The sequence below is a fragment of the Podarcis liolepis genome (assembly GCF_965112155.1).
Source record: "Podarcis liolepis genome assembly, chromosome: 9".
Classification (NCBI taxonomy): domain Eukaryota; kingdom Metazoa; phylum Chordata; class Lepidosauria; order Squamata; family Lacertidae; genus Podarcis; species Podarcis liolepis.
The window spans coordinates 25,115,291-25,136,786 of record NC_139564.1 but is presented as its reverse complement, the minus strand read 5'-3'; the positions used below and the strand labels follow the sequence as shown (position 1 = coordinate 25,136,786).

Below are 21,496 nucleotides of genomic sequence, written 5' to 3'. Positions count from 1 at the left end.
GACACTCCCAGACCTACCTGAAGATGTTGGGAGATCGAAAGCAGATGCTCAACCACTGAAACACGGACCTTAGTGACTGATGTACCCAGCTGGCTAAGGGTGTAGAGTTCATCCACATCTCCCACGAAGTTCAAACCCTTTCTGGTTCCTTTCAAGTTCGATCGGACTCCCTTACTCGGCAGCATCTTGTCATGCATTTTCACAAAGCATCGGTTCTTTCCGTCCTCCATCCATGTTGCCTCTTTCCTTCCTCGCTTCTAAGGGAAGCTTGGGCAAAGAGGGCAAAATCCGGGCAAAATCACCAAACAATGCATTGCGCTGGTGGCGAGTGGGGAGGAAGAGAAGAAGCGGGGGAAAACAGACACTTTCTCTTATCTGTCCAAAACTTCGAAAGAGTGCGCTGGCTTGAAAAGCGCTCCCCTGTCTTCCCTTTGTAGAAACTGGAGAGTTTCGAAGTGCATGAGAAAAAGAACAAGGGATTAAGGGAACAAACGGGGGGGGGGTGTTGAGTAGGTAGGTACAGAAACACTGAGTCAGATGATGATCGCGAATCCATTTAGCAGGGGTATTGACTGCTTTGGCTCTCCAGGGTTGCAGTATCTCCTAGGGTTGCAGTCCTACCTGATGCCCGGGATGGAATTTGGGGTTTGGGACCTTCTGCATACGAGCCCGATGCAGAGCCACGGGCCGGAAAAGTAAACCGCAGGACACAAACCTAACTGAACTGCAGACCTTCCGATGTCAGCAACGTCTTAGTCCAAGGTATGGGCTGAGCCAGCTGCCGTCATTCAGTGGCCACAGACCTGAACACACTACATGTGCCCAGAGATACATTCTCTCTACTTTCATAGACCTTGCATTTGGAACAAGCTCCGATTCTAGAGGGGGGGGTCTATCCGTATCAATCCTTCTCGCACCTCTGTTTTCTCTCCATCCTCATCCAAGTGGACTTTTCTGGAGGCCTGTTGAAAAACCTCCCTAAATTCTTTTACCTAAGGTAATGGAAAGAAAGAAAAAAAGGGGGGGTGTTTCTGAATAATTAGGAGAAGTTGCGAATAAGGCAACTCTGTTGCTATCAAGGGTCTCTTCCCCCCCCTTTCTCTCCCCGCCCTCTTCTCTCTCCCCTCTCCCAAGCAGTTGATGTGGTAATTAAGAATTTGGTGAGAGCCCCGGTCAGGTCACCTCGTTTCTCAGATCAGAAATTCTTTCAAGTGTCCTTCTGCGTCGCCAAAGATGACAACAGCAAATCAATAAGTGCTTGAAATGAAAGGGGGATGTTGCTTGGCCCCCAGGCTACAGATTTTCACACCGCCAGCCTCCCCTCTCCACCCGTCCGTCTCTCTCCCTCTCTTTCCACCTCCCCTCCCTTTCTTCTCCTGAACTTGTAGCATTCCTTTGCTCTGTCTCGCCTCCTCTAGGAAGAGCTGGCCTTTTATGCCTCTGCTCAAGAAGGAGGTAAGTGCCCCCCCCCTCCCCGTTAGCCTTTCTCTATTGCCTGTGTGGCTCTCCATCCAAGGGCTGCCTTGCCTGGGAAGAGCGGCCGAAATGTCGAGGGCAGCGGCCAAAGAGCGCCCGTTCCCCTTTCTGCAGAAACCAGAGATCTGCTAGGCGCCACGACTAAAATAAATGCCATACCGTCGAAAAGGCCCTCCATGCCTCCATTGTCTTTCCTTCCTGCTTGCTTTGGGGAGGCATCCCACCTCCCCCATCCACCCCCCAAGTGGTTTAAAGCAGAGTGAAAATAAGTGGGGATTGCGTTCACACGGCTGGCTTCGCCCCTAATGAGTCCGGATTCAAACCGTATTTCTAACGCACCCTTCTCGCTCCTTCTACCATCAGCTTTATTTTCCCTCTCCCTCCCCAGCCCCACAAAAATCCAATCCCCGGGACGTTTTAATGAAGTAATTCATTGCTGAGTCAATGCAGACATTTATATATTCTTTTAGCTCAAGTGGTTAAGCGCCGGTTGCTTCGCGGTGATGATAAAACCACCGGAATACACGAGGTAGTGGGGCAGGTTTTAATTTATATGCAAATCAATGGGTCCGTTTGGAGGGAGGGAAACTCTCTGCTCTCCCCCTCCCCCTTCACCATTTTTTGTATTGGCACCGTTGGAATCAAGATGAGCGAAGTGGAAACAAAATCTGAGGCAGGCCAAATAAAAGGGGTTGGGGGACGAATCGAGAAGCCAGCGAATCAATAAGGTCGGAGGGGAGTTGTTCACACACTCACAATAATATAATTGGGAAGAAATTTGAAAATAATAATTCAGGACTGATTATCACTGCTCAGCAAAGCCTTCTGAAGAGGATTAATTAGGTGTTCACCTGTTTTCAGGGCCAGCGACGGAGAAACTGGAGTCTGGACACTGGGTTATTTTTCTCGTTATTGGTGACCCACACCCTTCCCACAAAGACTCACGAGTAAGACATCTCAACTAAAATGGAATAATTACCAGATGAATGGACCTCTTTCTATTATTATCCCCAATGTCAGCTCTCTCATTAGACTAGGTGGATGGGAATCATATCTTCGTCGTCGTCGTCGTCATCATCGTCATCATCCAGCAAGGCTTGCCGAAAATTGTAAACGTGCTGCCTGATCTTAAGACTCATGTTTACTCAGAAGTAACTCCCCTAGAATCCATTGGATCTGACTCCCTCTAAAGTGCACTTAGCTCTGCAAGATTTGCAGTACAGTCCTTAGCATGTTTTCTCGGTAAATAACCAAGCTTACTTCTTTCTAAGTGCGTTTAGGATTGCATTCCCAGGCCCGCATAACTTTCGATTGACTTTGGGCGTTCTTATGAGGAACAGGAAACTTTCCTGCCTTCTAAGATAGAACAACAACTTTTCCCAGTTCGTTCCCAAACTAAAAACTGTTTTGTGCACTCGTTTTCCTGAAAGTGATTGGCTTAACATAGAATTAATTTCTAGGTTAGAGATTTAGACTGCAATCCTAACCCCATTTACCTGGGAATAAGTCCCAATGAATACAGTAGGACTTACTTTTCGGTATACTTGTTAGGACTGTGCAATCCTAGGCTCCCTCACTCAGAAGTAAGTCCTATTAGGTTATTTACTTCTAGGTAAGAAAGTATAGGATTGCAGCCTTAGGTTGCAATGCCATAAATACAGTATGTATTTAGGGAAAGTGCCATTGAACTTAAACAAATGTACTTCTGGCTAAACGTCCGTAAGATATGGCTGTTTGTTTGCAATCCCAATCATCACTGAAAGTCAGTCCAACTGAAATTAATTGGAATTACTTCCGAGGAAACACGGTTAGGATCAAAGTGTTAGGCTCCCAGGATATGGGTGCATATTGATCTAGGAGAAATTTGCATTAATTCCAACAGGTTGTGTCTGTCCTCCAAGAAAATAATGTCCTGAATCAGATCAACAAATCACAATAAACTTTGCACCCGTTTATTTCCGAGAGCCAGGGGTGTAATTCTTATTTAGCCTGTTTTGATTCACAACTGTAAAACCTCTGGAGAAATGAGGAGCTCTTTTCAATAACTGCCACAACCGATCAAAGATTGAGTTAGTCTAACTATCTGAGTTGCAACCAGACTATTAAACAAAACTGCAGTCGGTTCTCTTAATACACATGCTATTTAAAGAAACCAGCTATTTGGTTTAGCTTTGTTGTTTTTGCTAAATGAGACAGATAAACAATGAGTTGCAAATTCTGGTGAACACATTGCCTTCATCAAGAGGTGCTCCTAAGGTGGTCACAACGAAGTCTTCAGCTTCTGAAGGGAGGGGAACCCTGCCATTCAGTCAGTTCCTCGGCTAGAATCCTGCCTGTTCTCATCTCTCCATTCATGGAAATCAATGCCTAGAGGAACCTGCCTAACTGACGACCGATGGCAGGATCGCAGGCCAGACTTGGAGAAGCCGAATCATGCTCTTCTCCATTAATCGAATGCATCTATTACTCGGCTGGTGTTTTCAGAATGCTCTGAAGTGCGGGGGGACGACGACAAAATAATATTTTTAAAAAAATCTTTGCATTTGGGGAGGGAAAATGTATTGTTATCCGGCAAAGACATTGCTTCAGACAAAGATTAAAATAAAAGGTAAACTTCTAGGAACCCAAGTAGTGAAAACTAGTCAAGCCAAATATTTTGTTTACGTCTGCCCATCTGTTTAAAGTTGCTGGTGTTGCTGTCTGGGAGGAAAACTGGAATCTAAACAGGCGAAAGGGCCTTTACCTAGCTTAGGATTCTATTTCATTTATTGAGAGAGGGAGAAAGTGTGCTGTGGGGGGAGGCGGGGAGAAGGGAGAGAGAGAAATTGAAATCCGTGTATTAAAGCAGCTCCATCGTTTCCAGACACCCTAGAACCCCTGTTCCGCGGCAGCATGTCTAATGTATTCCCCCGTGGTTCTGGGCATTAATTAGTTGTTTAATAGGAGTATGACTAAAAATGTAAAAGAAGGATTAGGAGCGTGAAACGTATGTCCAGATCCTTCCACACACTCGAGGAGGGAATGAAAATCACTCTGTATCTTATGTTTCTCTACAAGCCATTTGCATTTCCCACCAGCTGCTCACTTCAGCTGCACCGGCGATGGAAGTGCCCGGCTTCGAGTCGTGATCTGGGGCTGAAGCCCCCCCAGTATTGGCGGCGGGCGGGGGGGCGGAGGCGGCAGCAAGGGAGGAAGAGCGGGTCGTCGGGCAGAGGAGTGCGGAGTAGCAGCAGCAACTGCACGCTGGCTGGCTGGCTGGCCCGCACAGCTCAGACAGACAGAGAGGGAGAGGGGTTGGGGTTGGGGGAGGGAGGTCTGTGGCAGATCCTAATTTAAAGTCTCTGGAACAGGCAAGTGGTGAGGAACAGGCGAGGCTCTTTGCATGTGTCTCTCTGGACGGAGGCGCGCGGGGGGGGGGGGGACGAGCCTCCCTCGCATTCTTCAGACGGGTTCAAAGCAAAAGCAGCCACAACACAGCGGATCTGTTTACCTTTGTTATTTTACCCGGTACTGTCCATACATTAATTAGGTACACGGAAGCATGAATTTATTTCAGGAGACGAAGGGGTGTCTGGAAGCTGCTGACGGCCAAACAAAAGGATTTCTGACCCCCTCCACACACATACACAAATAGAGTTTAAGGTTAACCCTGCTGGATTATTTTTTTTCCCCGCCGTGGGACGGGGGTTGTCCTGGCTTTCTTTAATGAGCTAGGAAAACTCGATTAAATGTACTGTAACCTGTTTCGCTCGTCAGTAGGATGGAAAGAAAGAGCGATTGCCTTGGATCGTTTTCGCACACTTCTATGGTGTTTTGTCTTCCTGCTAGAAATGCGTGCCTGTCCGCCCCGTCCAACATTACGCACATAATCTCACACACCCAGAGATTTCCGGCGCAAAATAAGATGTGGGCAGAGCCACGATCGCCCCTTCTCCAAGTAGACCGCCTTCGCTTGACGTAGTCCCACCCTAGGACGTTTTGCGTTGACGTTTTCACTTTTTGGCAATGTTGTAAATAAGTGGCGATGGAAGAACCGTGATTCTACCAACGCGATTATTAGCGAGGTTACAACCCAGTCGTGCCCGGGTGTGCTTTGAAACCTCTGATTTCAATGCGATATATTCTCAAGGAAGTGTGCCGAGGATTGTAGACAAGTTATAGGAATGTGTTCATCCTCAACAAAATTAGAGAGAGAAAATTATATTAGAGCATGATCTATACTAAGGTGCCAGTACTCAAAAGTAAATCACGTGTCTCTGGGACGCTTTAACGGCAGAAGCGACCAAAATGGCGTCCACTTATTTGCATCAACAATTTGGTTAAATTTCCCACCACCTCCCAAGTAACGTAATGGCAATAACGTCTATCCTAAAACAGCTTGTTTTCTTTGTGCGTAGGTAACATTTGTTTGTTTAGTATAGATTTTAGTTTTACTAATTTCTGAAATGCAGAAAAAAGAAATAAAATCGTATTACGCTGTTAATGATAGGAAACTAAAACTCCTTTTTACAATGGAAAGGCTGGTGGTTTTTTGTTTTGTTTTTTACAGTTGAACGTATTTTATTGTGAGTAATAAATACAAGTAGCATTTTTAAAAACGGCAACCCAGTTTTGGTAGTCTTTGTATCTAATATGTGCAGTTTAACTTTTGTCAAAGATATCCGCCATCATCTTCCATCGAGCTTTCCTGGTGTTTCTGTTTAACACATGCAAAATATTAATGAGCAAGGTAATAAATCGACATGACAAACTTTTTTTGGGGGGATGAACATATGCACTCTTAGTAGGGAGGAAGGTGGAGTCATCGACCTTCCCTCGGACATAAATCCTACAGAGCTCAAAAAGGCTTACTCCCGAGTCGTGAGTAGGCCACAGACCCACTCCTGCAGACACGACTCCAAACGCTGCTGAGCTTTGAAGCATCGCATCTTCCGCCTTCCACTCCTCTCTCTCTCTCTCTCTTTCCTCCCCACCCCACCCCCAAACGTAACCTCGTCATTTTAAAAAATGAGTTATCAGTGACCCCACGTGAACTTGATGGGTGCCCATACAGCAAAGGAAATTCTACACTTAAATGCGCATCTGGGGCTTGTACGTCGCAATCCATTCCTTTAAAAGTGGCCAGAGACTCTTCCCTTTCCCCTCTCTCAACTTTCCCAGCTGCAAACTGTAACGTGGACATGTTTTGTTTTTTCCCCTTCCCGCTCCCTCTTTTTAGCTAGAAATGACTTTGAACTCTTGCGAGCGTCCTCGGCAGAGTGACCCGGCCTCTCTTCGCGCTGGCTCGCAGCCCCACATTTCCTTCCCACTTTCCTTGCGCCGCTTCCTTTCCCTTTCGGGTCTTGATCTTTACCTTCTCCTTGGCCTCTTTTGTTCCTTTCGCTACCAATTTTCCCTCTGGGGATCCACACACACACTCTTTCCCTTTCGCCTTGCTACGGCTCGGTCTCCTTTCGCCTCCTTGTCAAAGAAATCCTGGCCACTTGCGCGTAACAGGGCAACGTGTTTGGGCGGTGGGGGGACATAAACCTTTCAAGATCTTTACATCGCTCCCCTGAAACCTTCCTGGAAAGCACCTCTCTCACTTTCATGCACCCCCCGCGCTCCTAACGCAGCTCCTTCGCCTTTCTGCTTTCCCTTTGTGGTGGGCTGTCGGGGGTGGGGGGTTGGCTTTGTCACGTCCATATTCCTGGGACCATCGGTTTCTCCCTCGACCCAGAGATCTCATCTCCTTTTGTTTCTTAGGCCATCCACCACCTCGATTCCACCTAGCGCTATTTCAGTGTCTACCTGGATTTCGGGGAATGTAGACTAGGATCGGGGCCTTTCCTTGCCTTTCCACAAGGCTTACTCTCTCAAGGCAGCGCGCAGAGCATCGCCGCCTCGGTCTACTGATGGTTTGACTCTCTGCTCTCCGCCCAGCCTAGCTTCAGGTCGATCCGTCTGTCCATCTATCCATCCTCCTCCTTCTCTCTCTCTCTCTCTCTCTCTCTCTCTCTCTCTCTCTCTCTCTCTCTCAGGTCTTCTCCCAACTGCGCCCCCTGCACTTCGCTCCCCCCCCGCCCCGTCGTCTCTCTGCTATGCAGCGGAGTTGAGTTTGGTGGAATCTCTGCTGACGTCACGCGGCTCCCTGGCCAGGCAGAGCGAGGCGAGAGGAGCCCGAGGAGAGGCGAAGAAAGGCAGAGAGACACAGGCAGCGTGTCCGCCCCAGGAAAGCACAGCGGTCCCGCAGCGAAGCCGCCAGGAGCCTGACTGCCTGCCAGTCTGCTTGCCAGCCTGCCTGCCGTCGAGCCGCGGCCAACAGCTCCCTCCCGCCGTGGCCCCCTCGACGGAACGCCGCTCGCCTGCCGGCCAGCCTTCCTTTCTCCTTGGGGATCCTTGCCTTGCTCCGGCTTCCTCGCCGTCCCGGGCTGGCCGCAGTGGTGCTGCTGCTGCGCTTGCTGGAGGAGGCGGAGGAGGCGTCTGTGGGCGACTCGAGTCGTCCACCAACTCTCATCTCGAGCCTGGGATTTGCTAAAAGCTTCGGCCCAGAAGAAGACGACGAAGAAGGCGGCGATCAGGGAGGGCGAAGGGGGGAAAACAGAGAGAGCGACGCGCGCTTGCAAAGGGAGCCGGTAAGCAGAGCCAGGGAGGCCCGTCGCTGCCTTTGGCCCGGCGGTGTGAGATAATGTGAATCGGCCAATTGGTTCCACTTCGCCAGACTCGCCCCGAAGGGTGATTTGTGGCGTTTGGGGGGCGAGCGGAGGGGGCCGTCTGGGCTGGCCGCAGACCTTGGGGTGTGTGTTTGCAGTTATAAATGCGGTGTGTGGGCTGGGGGGCTTTGGGGAGGTTTGGCTGTGGGCTTGCCAAAAGCAGTGCCCCCCACCCCACCCCTTTTCGCGCGCTCGCAGTTTAAACCAAGGACTCCAGCTTAAACCAGACGTCTTGGGGGACCGGCCTCCTCCCTCGAGGGGGATGTTGAAAGAAAAGAGGAGTCGAGGCGAAGGACCTGCTGCAGGCCTTTCTGATCTGGGGCCGTTTGTAGACCCAATTGGCTACCTTTCCTTTCGCGAGCCGTCGGTTTGGAAGGGCTGGGCTCTCGCTAGGCTTGGAAGTGTCAGCCAACGCTGATCGCCAAGGAGAGACAATAAATTACCCTTGTCTTCTAATTGGCGTAACAACAGTAAACATAATAGTCATCTCCATCAGTACCACTATGATGAGGGGTGCTGCAGCTACTCCCACGACTATTTGCACCAGAAAGCTACTAACGCGCTACCAGTTAAGTATACCAGCTGCAGGTTACTAGTTAGAATATATTAGGATTTAACACAAACACACACCGAGCTACCTCCAGAGGTTCGTGGCCAGTTTCACTCCCTACGCCTAAAGGTTAATTCACTGCTTCTTCAAATGCAAAATGAATCATTTTTCTTTACACCCACATACCCTCCCTATTCTCCCCCCCCCTTTCTTTTTAAAAGGCATCAGAAAAAGAAGTTTAATAATTAACAAAGGGGTTGCACTGGCAAGAAGAAAGTGCTGCTTTCCTAGGAAATTTGTCTAGTTTTGCAAAAGTTTCTTCTCAGCGCGCGCCTAAGTAAACGGTATTCCTCTGGAGGGAAACGTCATATATGTTGCAGTTTCTCTCTCTCTGTCGGTCTGTCTCGCATTTAAGGTTTGCAGATCCTTAAAGTAACGGAAATAAATACAGGCGATGCCTTATGCATATGCCGCTTGTATATTTTTGTTCTCCTTTTGGTCCGGGCCTTGTTTCAGTTACAAAATAAGGCCCGAATTAGCATTTTTAAAAAAAAAAATAGTTTAAACTGACTTATGTGTGTACAAAATCGGTTAGGGTTCTGCTGCTGTCGTGCAGTCAGCCACCAATTCAATTTCCTCACTTCCTAGAAAGACAGAAAAGAAGCCCCTCCAAATCCTGGTTACTAATATGCCATCAATAATATTTTATTTTATTTTTCTCTCGGTAATTATCATTCAATTGTATGCCTCGCTGCATGTTCATGATAAAAATATTTTTGCCAAACCATTTTTAAAAGTGTGGGGGAGGGTATCTTTATTATTATTTAATTGTGATTCGCGTTGCTTACTTGTAAAATAGTTAACAGCGTCTCAAATGGTGCGAATTTTGCTACACGCCTAAAATAGTATTTTAAATCATAATAATACAACAAAATTAAATAAGGGACAAGCAAAAGTGGGTTAAAGATCGGATTTGCAAATGAACAAGAATCTAGTTTTAGTTCTGATCACCTTATTACCCTCCCCCAAATGATTTTGTAATAAGCCGCATTGATTTAATCAATAGGATTCCTTCCACGTAAATCAGTTTAGCATAGGAAGCTGATATTAGTAATATGGCGGAAAGCTTGTGGAGTTACTCGTGAAAAGTTCCTACAGATCCCATGTAATCGGCCTGAATTACTCACCTCCCCCCGTTTTTGTGATGTAGATATATGGAGAAACAAATAGTTATGTAGTTATGGATATAATTAGGACCTGAGTCTTTCAGAATCGATTTAGCGTGACAATTTATTTACAGCGCAAAAATTGTGCTCCCCACCTCCACAACACACACTGCAATCCTGACAATCGGTGGTGACTCCCCCCCCCACCCCAATAAATGTGTTTAGGTTTGTGCTGCAAAACTGTTTATTTCTTAAGAGCCCTGGAAACCCTGTAATAAAATAAATATTAATATACATATGAATGGCAGAAGGATTTTTTTAAAGTGTGGATAATTATAACTGTTGACATTCCAGGTGGTTATATGTCTGTCTTTGCAGGATATAATCTTGTCCAGATTTTGGAAGAAGGTTGGAGGGGGGGGGAGGCGACTTAAAAACAGAGAAAAATAAATTGCGCGTCTCAGGTGGTTAGATAAATTAGCCATCAAGGTAGGCGTTGAAACAGGGCGACCAAATTTGTCATGCGAGGCTTGTCTTGACAGAACCGGTTTAAGGATCATCAGAGAGGAATTAGGGGGTTTTCTTAATTGCCTTCCTTAACAATTTCACCACAGCTCACATACTAGGCCTCTTTATTGGAAAGGGCGTTTCATACACTCAGCGAGCCATCCTCTTTCGGCTCCCTGGAGCTGGGAATATAAATGGCTCGGCCCTATTAGAATTCTGAGAGTTGTCTCAAGAAATAAACATTCACTGACCTTTCGGGCGCCCCGATCCTCTGCATATTTACCTGGAATGATGTCTCATTTATTTCAGTGGGACCCACTTGGGTATTAAGCTTAGGATCTGGCCGTTAGTTGAAAGGAAGGCCCATCGGCTTCGAAATAAGGCTGCGATCCTAAATCCACGAGCAGCCTGATCCTGAGCGCTTGGTCAGAAGTAAGTCCCAGGGAACTGAGTGAGACTTCTCCCTTAAGTAAGAACCTACGGATTGCACCCTTCAATGGGGGGAAAAATAAGTTGCATTGCAACGGGAAGCGTTTGCAAACAAACGCGCTCAGGATATGGGTGATGCTATTAGGATATTCGATTATGGATCGTATTCGGAATCTTCAAAAAAAAAAAATGCTGTCGATGGCGGTTCTCCCCTCTAAAATCTTAACCCGCTTCTTAGTCATATTTATTTATCCGATCCAGATTTCTAAAGGAGGATAAGCACCGGCTAATAGAGGAGCGCCATTGAAATGGGGGAGGGGGGGTTCAAAGGGGGAAATTACCCAAACGATGATGACATGCAAATTTTTCACCCAAATTATCATAAGTAAACATCTGAAGCCTGGACTAATAAAATCCCATCTGTGTTACTTCATATCGAGTTAGTAGAGAGCGCTGATAATGATTTTTGTAATATCTCCCGAACAGACATCTCAATCAGGCACTAATCCTGAGATTTTCCCCACCTTTAAAGAAAGGGGGGGGGGACACTCAGAATTACTAAAACCCGCAGCTTCCAAATGTGGCACCCCAGAGCTCTTCCGAAGGAGGCCTCCTGAGGGTGCCCTCCGTGTAAACCAAGCTCGGTGGGAGCCCTGGCTAGGCGGTGGTCTGCGCTGGGAGACCCTCTTTTCCTCTCGCTCCGCGGGTCATCAGCCAATTCCCCTGAAGGTGTTTAGAACGGTTTTCGAAAGAATAGGACCGGGAGGTTCAAGAATAGGACCGGGAGGTTCTGTATACCTACCTGGTTGAAGGAGTCAGCGAGCTTATCCTGGTCAATTTCTCCGCCAAAACTCACGACGGATTGCACATGCTCCGTCTCTGATCGGGATGAACTCAGCCCTCATTTTAAGGGAATCTCCTTAAATTCGGGGGCACCAAAATTTCCGCAGAAGGAAAGTCCCTGAACTGCCCGGCACAGTCATTCACGAGAATGTCTTCTTTCTTTTTGATTTTGTGTATTTTTTTTCTCTCACTGGGGGGGGGGGGCGGGAGGTAAATATGCACTCACCCCCCCATGTCCCTGAAAATAAACCCGGCCACTTTGCATCCCGGCTGTTTTTCTAGATTAGTTCTATAGTGAGAGCTACGAATCTCCAAATCCCTTCTCCTCCTTTACTTAAACGGTGGCAACTTTTTAAAAGTCTGACAAAAGAGGAAAGACCGCGCAGGCTTTAATTTTCAATTCAGGGAAGCAGCTGGCTGCTTTATTTGAATGGGTTTAGGGACGCCTAGCTCGGCATAGGATCGGGCTGAGCCTCATTAATTAGCTGCCAGCCCGATCCTAACCCTGCATTTACTGGGAATTAAGTCGCGGGAAGTTTAGTACGACTTGCTCCCAGGTAAGTGCTCAACCTTATGCGCCCGATCCTCCTGTTTTCTCGATGTGCAGGAAGTGTCTGGGATCGGAGCACCGGAAGTGCATCCTATTGAGTTTCACTTGGGCCTGCTTTTACAACAAAGAATTAAAGGGTCAGGATTCTACATCACCAGGATAGGCCAGTCCCATTGACAGCAGCGCGTCGCTTCAAATTTGGCTAGTGAAAGTCCCCCTGGTAGGTTAGTGAAACTGAACGAAGCTTTTTATAGAGGAAGAAGGGTAAATTCCATTCAAAGACATTTTCATTAGACAAGCTGAGCAAAGCTATTTCCTCTCTCTGTCTTCCCAGCAAGGCACAGAGTGGGTAGCGCCTGACTACAGCCACAGGTTTTTTTTTTACACACCTAAGGGAAGTCCAATCCCAACACCCCTCCCCACAATAATAATTCTTTCAAGTGTTTCTGAATTGAGACGGTTATGTCAAGTGAGAAATATCCCTAGAGGCGATGGGCATTACTCAGATTCCACGCGTCAAATGATGCACATTAATTTACATTAGTTTTGCATTGGTGAGGATGAGGATAATTGTGTATTATTACTATTACTACTACTATTTTCTGCCTTGTATCTTCCATAGTGGGTCTTTACAACACCAAAACTGAGACACAAGGAAGGGGGAAGTTGAATGGCCAGGTACCACATTAATTTTCTCCAAAACCAAAAAGCCCGGACCGCACTACCCAGTCAAGCCGACTGTCTTTGAGTTCCAGGAGATGTGGTTCAATCGATTTTAAACAAACAAACAAACAAACCTCGATTTTCCTGGACTGCGAGTCGGGACTAAAAAAAATCGCGTAGAGATGTCCGCCCTCCCCTTCCTCTTGCCTTTAAATGTCCAAAGAGGAAAGAAACCAACAACACAAGCATAACCATATTCCCCTCTCCGCCCACGAAGTTAAGTCCCACCGAATGTGTTTAGGATTGCAGGCACCTCCCTCCAACCAAACATCTGCCGCCCCCCACTTTTCACCTCCTTTCTTCTCCAGTCCGGAAAAAAACACCCCGATGGTAAACTAGGCAAGTGGTACGTGTTTTGTTTTGTATTACTTTCCTTCGCTTAAGACTTCTTTTTAAGAGGCGCTCGGCATCCTCCGTTCGCCTAGCCGAGCTGTCAGGTTGGTGGCTTCATTCTGTGTGTCTTCTTAACGCCCATATGCATCTAATGTTTTGCAGATAACGGGTTATGGAGTCCAACTGTCGTAAACTTGTATCGGCTTGCGTTCAGTTAGGTAAGAGAGATATTTCCCATCGATTTACACTTCGCAAGAATGATGTCGACGTGCGGTGTGCATTTGTTTTGATTTGTGGGTGGGTTGTGTTTTTTTAAGTCTGTTAAAGCACCTGGGTGATGCGCGCGGGTGTATGCACAATATCTACCCAAGGATGTCCTGGCAAAGAGGACCACCCCCCAGTGGCCACTTCCATCCCCATCCCATTTGCAGCCCGATCCCTAATCCAGTTGAGGGGGTGTCCTATGGCCTTCTGGCTGTTTGCTGGAGCCCAGCTCCCATCAGCCAAAGGCCAGGGAAGATAACCGATTTCCGAAGAGCCAAAGGTTGATCACTCTTATTATATGCTAGCCTTGCGTAATTTATTTATTTATTTTTATCACAGTATTTCCACGCAGATTTGATGCTTCTGTGTTGAGAGTAGGAATGGAGGGGTGAAGATTCCATGAAGGGATCGGGACTAGCCTGGCTTTCAGTCTTCGAACTCCGGCTTAGCTGGACTGTGGTTCCAGCGCCCTTGAATTTCCTATACTGGCACCTCGATTCGAGGCGTCCTGCTAGATCCAGTGTTTTGATCTCTGACGCAGAGCTCTGTGTAAAGTCCAGGGTGCCCACTGGCCTGGCTAAGGCAGGCTGCTGGGGTGGCTGCTCCGGGTCCAAGGCAGAGAAAGCGGAGGAGCGGGGAGTCCCAGGGTTGGGTTGGGCTGGGGGGTATGAGACGGGACTGCCCTTTCCACAAACGTGTCCTAAGCGTGCTTGCTTTCCAAACGCACTTTCCCTAACTCGCTGTCTCTCTTTCTTTGTCCCCCTTCCGTCGCTCTCTCTGCCTGCTTGCCTGGCCTTTCCTTCTCCCGATCCACGACCCTCTTTTTCTTTCTCTTTCTCCCTCTCCCTCTCTCTCAGGGGTACAACCTTCTGCTGTTGAATGTCTTTTCTCCAAAGACTCTGATATTAAAAAAGGAGAATTCAATGATTCTCCAGAGAGCAGGAAGGAAGCTTCTAGCAGCAAACTGTTCGGAAGGCAACACCCCAGCGCCAATGGTGAGTCTGCCCACCCCTTTCTGGTCAGCCTCGCACTTGAATCTAGCCTCCCCTATCCCCCCCCCCCCCATATTCCCATCGGTGTCTCCTAGGAAAGGTTGATAGGTGCGATCTTGTATCACTGCGCCCAGTCGAACGAGATTCAAGTTGCAACCACAATGTATAGCGTATTGTGTGTGGGCCAGGAAAGCGGTGCGCGGGTGGGGCGGGGCACTTCTATTGCGTCTGCCTTTTAAAGCTTTCTTTAGCAGCTGCTGGATTCTACGCGGCCGCCCTGGTGATGTTTGTGCGCCTCCCTGGCCCAATCTCCCCTCTTTCTGTTTTAATCGCCGGCGCTGCGCCTCGACCTAAAGGAAGTGCAACAGCGCCCTCTGCTGCTCAGGTCCATGGGAACTGCGGGCAGCGCGGTCTGTGTGCGGGGTGTGGGGGGGAGCGGGTAAATTCTGGACGAAAAGGCTTGTTTGCCAAAGTTAATTTGGTTCGGGATTTTCCGCGTGAAGGGTGTAACAATTGTACTGCGCTTGTCTCTGTGGTCCCGAGGTGTTCTCGGTAAGCAGCAATCCTCTCCCGAAGCAGGGGGCGATTCCCCCCACCCCAAACAGCAGCCGCCTCAACCAAACTCCCATACAAACGTTCACTAAATTCAAGGCAGGGGCGTCTTCGCCTTAGACGTGTGGTGTTTGCAAAAGAGCAACATGGCAACGTCAGAGAGCTGGGAAGGGCCGGAGGCATCCGCGAAGGCGCAGTCAGGTACCCTTCGCTTGCTGCCTGACATCATTAGAAAAGCTGGCATGTTCCTTTCCGAAACAGGAATCGAGGCAGCTCAATCCTTCTGAATGTTTACTTGGAATATATATATATATATATATATATATATATATATATATATATATATGTGTGTGTGTGTGTGTGTGTGTGTGTGTGTGTGTGTGTGTGGAACAAATACCACCCCACTTAAAAGAATGAGCACCCACCCACCCAAAAAAGACCGCAAGCATAACTAGTAGCCTCTCAGTTAAGAACCAAAGACCTGGCGTGGATGGGTTAAATAAAATGTTTTTGATCTTTAAAAAGCCATCAAAGGCTCCAGGCTTACAAATGAGGTGCCACCACTGGAGAGGCCCCATACAAAATGCTTACAAAATAATAGACCTTAGCTCACCACAACTCTCTGACACAAAGTGAGCTCTGCTTGATTTTACTTGGAGCAGCTTAGAGCGAACGAGTTACACAGTATCTCCCAGGCTAGAAAACAAAGACATTGCGGTGCCATGATTTCTGCCTTATATGATGCCAACCTAATTTTGCTGGCATAAGATATAGTAATCTAAATTAACATTAAAGGAGAAGAGACTGTGTTAAGAATGTAACTTCTGTGATAAACAGTGGCATGAAGTAACATAGACTCTCTCTCTAACGCACACCCACCCAATGGTCAATTGTTTTCAGTCGACATCCACCGATTTCCTAGACTCCGATTGGATACCAGTTCTTTTTACATAGAAAACTGAAAGCCTTGTATAATTTTAAAAGCTGGGGGGGGGGGAGGTTAGTTTTAATCTTTCCTCTTGATGACCGGTAGGTATATCCCGTCAGAAACACGCATTTTTCCACAATTTAAAATAAAATACAAAACACAATCCTTTATATGTCTACTCAGAAGTAAATCCTATTGACTTCATTGGGGCTTATTCCGAGGTAAGTGGCATAGAGTGGCCGCACTGATTTAAGCTCTGTGTAATAGATCAAGATACGCTGCTACTACCACGCTTACTATACCATACATACCACACCCAGTTCTTATACCAGCATTACAAAACCATCGCATTTTCTGCAGTGAGGGGTGGGGTGGTAGAGAGCTACTTTACAGTAAGGATTCGATGCTTTACATCCTACTATTGAAATCAAGGTGTTAAAATCCCGGTTTTGATCGTGATTGAAAGATAAGACAAAAGCCTTCCTAGTGCACTTTTACTTGGAAGCAGGTCGGTTTTATCTGGTGGTGAAAGACCCAACAATGAGTGAAAAGTCACTTCTTCAATTCAAGTAACAGGTGATTACAGTGGTACCTCAGGTTAAGTACTTAATTCGTTCCGGAGGTCCGTTCTTAACCTGAAACTGTTCTTAACCTGAAGCACCACTTTAGCTAATGGGGCCTCCTGCTGCTGCCGCGCCGCCGGAACAAGATTTCTGTTCTCATCCTGAAGCAAAGTTATTAACCTGAAGCACTATTTCTGAGTTAGTGGAGTCTGCAACCTGAAGCGTATGTAACCCGAGGTACCACTGTATTATAGCGTCCGTCTATCAAGGGAAATGAGAGTCTTAACGTTGGAGGTCACTTTTTAGGCTGCACTTGCACTTTGTTGTTGTTTAGTCGTTTAGTCGTGTCCGACTCTTCGTGACCCCATGGACCAGAGCACGCCAGGCACTTCTGTCTTCCACTGCCTCCCGCAGTCTGCTCAAACTCATGCTGGTAGCCTCGAGAACACTATCCAACCATCTCGTCCTCTGTCGTCCCCTTCTCCTTGTGCCCTCCAGTTTCCCAACATCAGGGTCTTTTCCAGTGCACTTGCACTTACCTGAGAGTAACCCCCATTGAGCCCAATTTGGCTTACTTATGAGGAGACATGCGTAGGATCGTGGTGTTGAGGCGTGATGTGATTTGAGCTACACACTTGCTTGGGAGCGAACCCTATTGAATTCTGTGGGACGTTCTTCTGAGACATTCTTCTGAGACATCAGACTAAGAGGGTTGTGTCATATATGGTGTCGTAGATCGATCGGAGCCCCACTGAAAAGGAGGACTCTGTTCTGTTTAATATATTCAGATGCCCAGATGTGCTCCTCAGCGCCTGTATTCGTGCCACCTTCAGAACAGAATCTTTGATTGCTGACTAATTAATATAGACTCTGCTAATTGGCCGCATTTACGAAGTGAGATGAGGACCTTCTAATTCCACGTGGAAACACCCGCTATTCAGCCAATCTGAAGGAGGAGCATGTAGTCCACCTTAAGTAATTCCGGGATGCTCCATCAAACGCCAGTTGCACTGACATCAAGCAATCCGACTTCTGAGCGAGAGCTTAGATTTGGAACCATTTCCAAATGCTTGGTGACCTTTTCACTCTTCTCGCTGAGAAACAAGTGGCTATTTTTCTAACCGTTCATTAAGAGCCTGGGGTTTTGTATCTACATGTTACATTTCCTGCCCTGCACAATGATCCGTGAGTCTGTTTTTCACCCTCTGAAATCAGAAGGGAAATTGCTATGTAAACAAATGAAGACCATTGGTGGGGCGGTGTTGTTAAAGCACACCGACACGCAAGTTTAGCCTACGAATTCGATTCAACGGCTGCCATCCGATACACGCTTACCTGGTAATAAGTCCCAACTCAATGGCATTTTCGAGTAGACATTCACAAGACTGCACTGTAGGTTGATTCGTTGCAGTGGAAAGAGTGGCACGAAACCAGCTTCAGACCGAATATTTCGGCTGAAGTAAGTTTTGGGCTGTTCTGTCCTACCTAAGGAATCCATTGGCCTTCACGGTATAATAGTAATGCTATCTATTGGCCTTTGGTACAATGGATTCTCAGTGGTGACCACCTTCATAGCGGAAGGGACCGGCCAATGTGTGGAGATGACAGAACTAAACCGAGCAGCCAGATCCTTTAAGGCATGGCTAGGCAAAAGGTAGATCCGGATCGACGGTCTCTGGGCGACTTGCAGTAGATCGCCAAGGATTTCTGAATTAAGGATAACAACAGATTCTGCTGCTGGTGGTTATTGTTTTCAAATTAGGCTGGTGGGGGTAAGGAAGTTTGGGAAGAAAACCTGGAATGGATTTGTGTGTCTATGGATGGGGACCTCAGTTCTGACACTGAAAACAAAGTCCTTGGCTGAGATGCACTCGGGGTGCCCGGTTCCTTAATGAACATAGCACCTCTCGTTCTGGGTTGCGAAGAGAGAAAGGAGCTCCCACAAACCTGAAGTGAGAAAGTTTGACGCAAATGTTTAGCTTTGATTGCTAAATAAGTGAGATTAAAGTGTGTCCTTTTCACCTGCCACCCCCCCCCCCACACACACACACCAGCCATGCTTAAGAGCGGACACCATCCCCAAACGCTCTTTCCCAGAGAAAAGTCCCACTGATTGAGGACTGGAAAGGCTTGGCCAGCTTATTAAATCCTTACTCCCAAGTAAACGACTTTCAGAAGGGTAGCTGTGTCACTCTGTTAAAGGGAAAACTACGCCTAGTCTTGTGGCACGTCGAAGATATCCTCAAATGTATTCATAGATTTTTCTAACTCTAGACGCGTTGGGCTTCAACTACAAAAGCGCGGGATCTGCCAGGAAGGTCTCCTGCGCAAGCCCCATTGAAATGAACGGGGGCTCCACCAGAGCAGGATGGCCTGGCCTAACAACTTCTTTTTCTTCTTTGGCATCACTCATGGCCGAGTAAGATTGTCTTCCATGAACATGGAAGTGAGTCCGTAAGTGACTGTGGAAGCCAATTCTGGATCCACACGTCCTTCTACAGTGGGGAAATAGGGGTTTGGTTTTTTGGGGGGGGAGTTGATAACGGTGAGGGTTTACCAAACGTGCCTTTCTCTTGGCACGTTTCTCCCTTTCGTTCTGAGTTCCAGCATCTTCAAAGTCCATGACACCTTTGGTAAAAAGCCTGTTCTCCAATCGGAGCGCTCACAAGGCCAGCATTTCCCAGTTGTCGGCATTTATGCTACATTTTTTTAGGTTTGCCTTGAGAGAGACTTTAAACCTCTTTTGTTGGCCGCCAGCTTCATGCTTTCCATTTTTAGGTTCGGAATAGAGTAGTTGCTTTGGCAAACGATAATCAGGCATCCGAGCAACGAAGTTGATGTTGAAGAATCATTGCTTCGACACTTGTGATAGTTGCTTCTTCCAGTACACTGGCATTAGTTTGCCTGTCTTCCCAAGTTGCCTAGTTGCCACGTTGTCTAGTGCAACGGGACTTGGATATGACTGGTGTTTTTGTCAGGTGGGGTGGTCTCCGTTCATTTCAACCCTGCTTCCCGGCTGATTTTGGAAAGAAGGAATGAGTGGAGATTATCTGGATCGGGTTTTGAGTCCCTCAGTAAAGAGGAGTGAATTGTCAGTCGCCTGGATGTCTCTTTTCAGTTCGCTTCTTGAAACTTCCTCTGCGAGGTAGTTTTGTTAAAGCCAACACAACCCTAGGCACTGCAGATTAGGGCGTTGAAAATGCGAGGATTTATTTATATTTTAACCCACAAGTCCGGGATGGTTGATGGAAAGCAAGAAGCATTTGGGGGGTAGGTGCTTTAAAAAAAACAACAACGAAAATGCTTGCATAAACTTCCGGTTAAAAGTTTGTAGCATTTCCCAGGTAACAGTAACATACCAAGTTCATCTATTGACTTTCCGAAATGAGGGCAACATGGTAGGGTTTTTTGTTTGCTTGTTTTAAAAAGGAGGTAGTCATTGTTTAAAACCTATACATATCTACTCAGAAGTAAGTTCCCCTGAGTTCAATAGGATTTACTTCCAGGTAAGTGGGTACAGTATGCCAGCCGGTTCCTGGTTAATTCATGCGTGATAGGCTAATTTAATTCAATTATTTGTTTACTGAAGTGGGGGTGTTGAATTAGATACATATGCGAAATCCAATTAAACTGAAGTAGATCCGGGTTTCATTTAGTTTAACCCCAACACCTCGGCTGCGATCCTGAAAGTCGGTTCTTGCATAATAATAGATCAGTATGTCAGATAAATAATAGCCTCTTTCAGGCGTGTAAGATGCACTTCTGTGTGAACATTCGTGGTAGGGGAAATCAAGTTCGGCTGGCTACAGTGGGTCTATTTTCCGATTAAAGGTGTAGAGGATCTGGGGCCCCTGTGTAGTTTTTCGATCCCATAGGAACAGCCCTGTCTGTCCACATCTCGCTGCAGGAAGACTACTGTATGTGGCATTTCCGTCACCCGCTTCCTAGGAAGCAAGCAGCGCTTTGCTTAAATATGAGCCCGGCAGAAGCTTCATCAAACCTTTCAGGGCCAAGTCGAGGAAGGGCCATAGTTCAGTGGTAATACTTTTGCCTTGCATGCAGAAGGTCCCAGGTTCAGTCCCGGCACCTCCAGGTTAGGGCTGGGGATGACCCTTGTCTGAAAGCTTGGAACCTCCCTGTCAGTGAATGTGGACAATGCCGAGCTAAACCGACCGGTGGTCTAAGGTAGCTCTATCCCTAGGGCTAGACAGATCAGCTGGAGGAGGGAGTATAGCAGGGCTGATCCCTGAAAAGCGGCATATAAGTCTCAGAAAAAAACAAATGCATACCTTCAAAGTTTAGCTAAGGCCAAACACTTAGTTAACAGCAGCAGCAGCAGCAACAACAACAACAACAACATTAAATGGGGCCGCAGTGTTATTATTTAGGCAAGGATCTGATAGATTAGTTGAGTTTTAGACACAGTGATCCACTAAAAATATGCCCTTCTTAATCAATAGACCTCCGTTTTAAAACTTTATAATTATTTTAAATACAAGTATCAGCACCGTCTTAAGGGAGGCATTGTGTTCCTTGTGAGAGGGAGTCTATTCTTCACACGGGTCCATCATTTAAACAAGCCAAAATTGTTTTTTTAATATAAAGCCATTGCTTTTTTCCCGTATGAAGATTCAATGGTTGCATTAGTCGATTAGTTGACTGAAAACATGCGACCAATCGATTAGGATTTGCTTGATAAGTGATACCCGTTGTTCACTAATTTTTAAAGCCAAGCACAGCCAACGTTGTACTCCTTTCCAACGCTGTAGTCCTAATGTACAAATACCTCGGAGTCATTGTCCTGCATGTTCCATTGATTTCAGTGGGAAAAACTTATTCTGTGTTCATTCAGCTCAATGCTGTCTACACTGAAGGGAGCCTGTGGCGCAATGGGTCAGGGTGGGTCTGACTTGTAAACAGAAGGTTGG

The 21,496-nt window shown here is 46.9% G+C and overlaps 1 protein-coding gene across 4 annotated transcripts in view; it reads left to right on the top strand.

Moving 5' to 3' along the window:
• Nucleotides 1-7,610: 7,610 nt before the first annotated feature.
• PITX2 (paired like homeodomain 2) overlaps nucleotides 7,611-21,496 on the top strand; it is a 34,679-nt gene continuing 20,793 nt past the window's right edge. The window contains exons 1-3 of one of the 4 annotated variants that reach the window (XM_083459337.1): nucleotides 7,611-8,090; nucleotides 13,432-13,487; nucleotides 14,391-14,528. In XM_083459337.1, the coding sequence (XP_083315463.1) occupies nucleotides 13,442-13,487; nucleotides 14,391-14,528 (184 nt within the window). In that variant the 5' untranslated portion in view covers nucleotides 7,611-8,090; nucleotides 13,432-13,441. The remainder of the gene's footprint in view (nucleotides 8,091-13,431; nucleotides 13,488-14,390; nucleotides 14,529-21,496) is intronic. The other 3 variants (XM_083459334.1, XM_083459335.1, XM_083459336.1) reach the window with 3 other exon arrangements.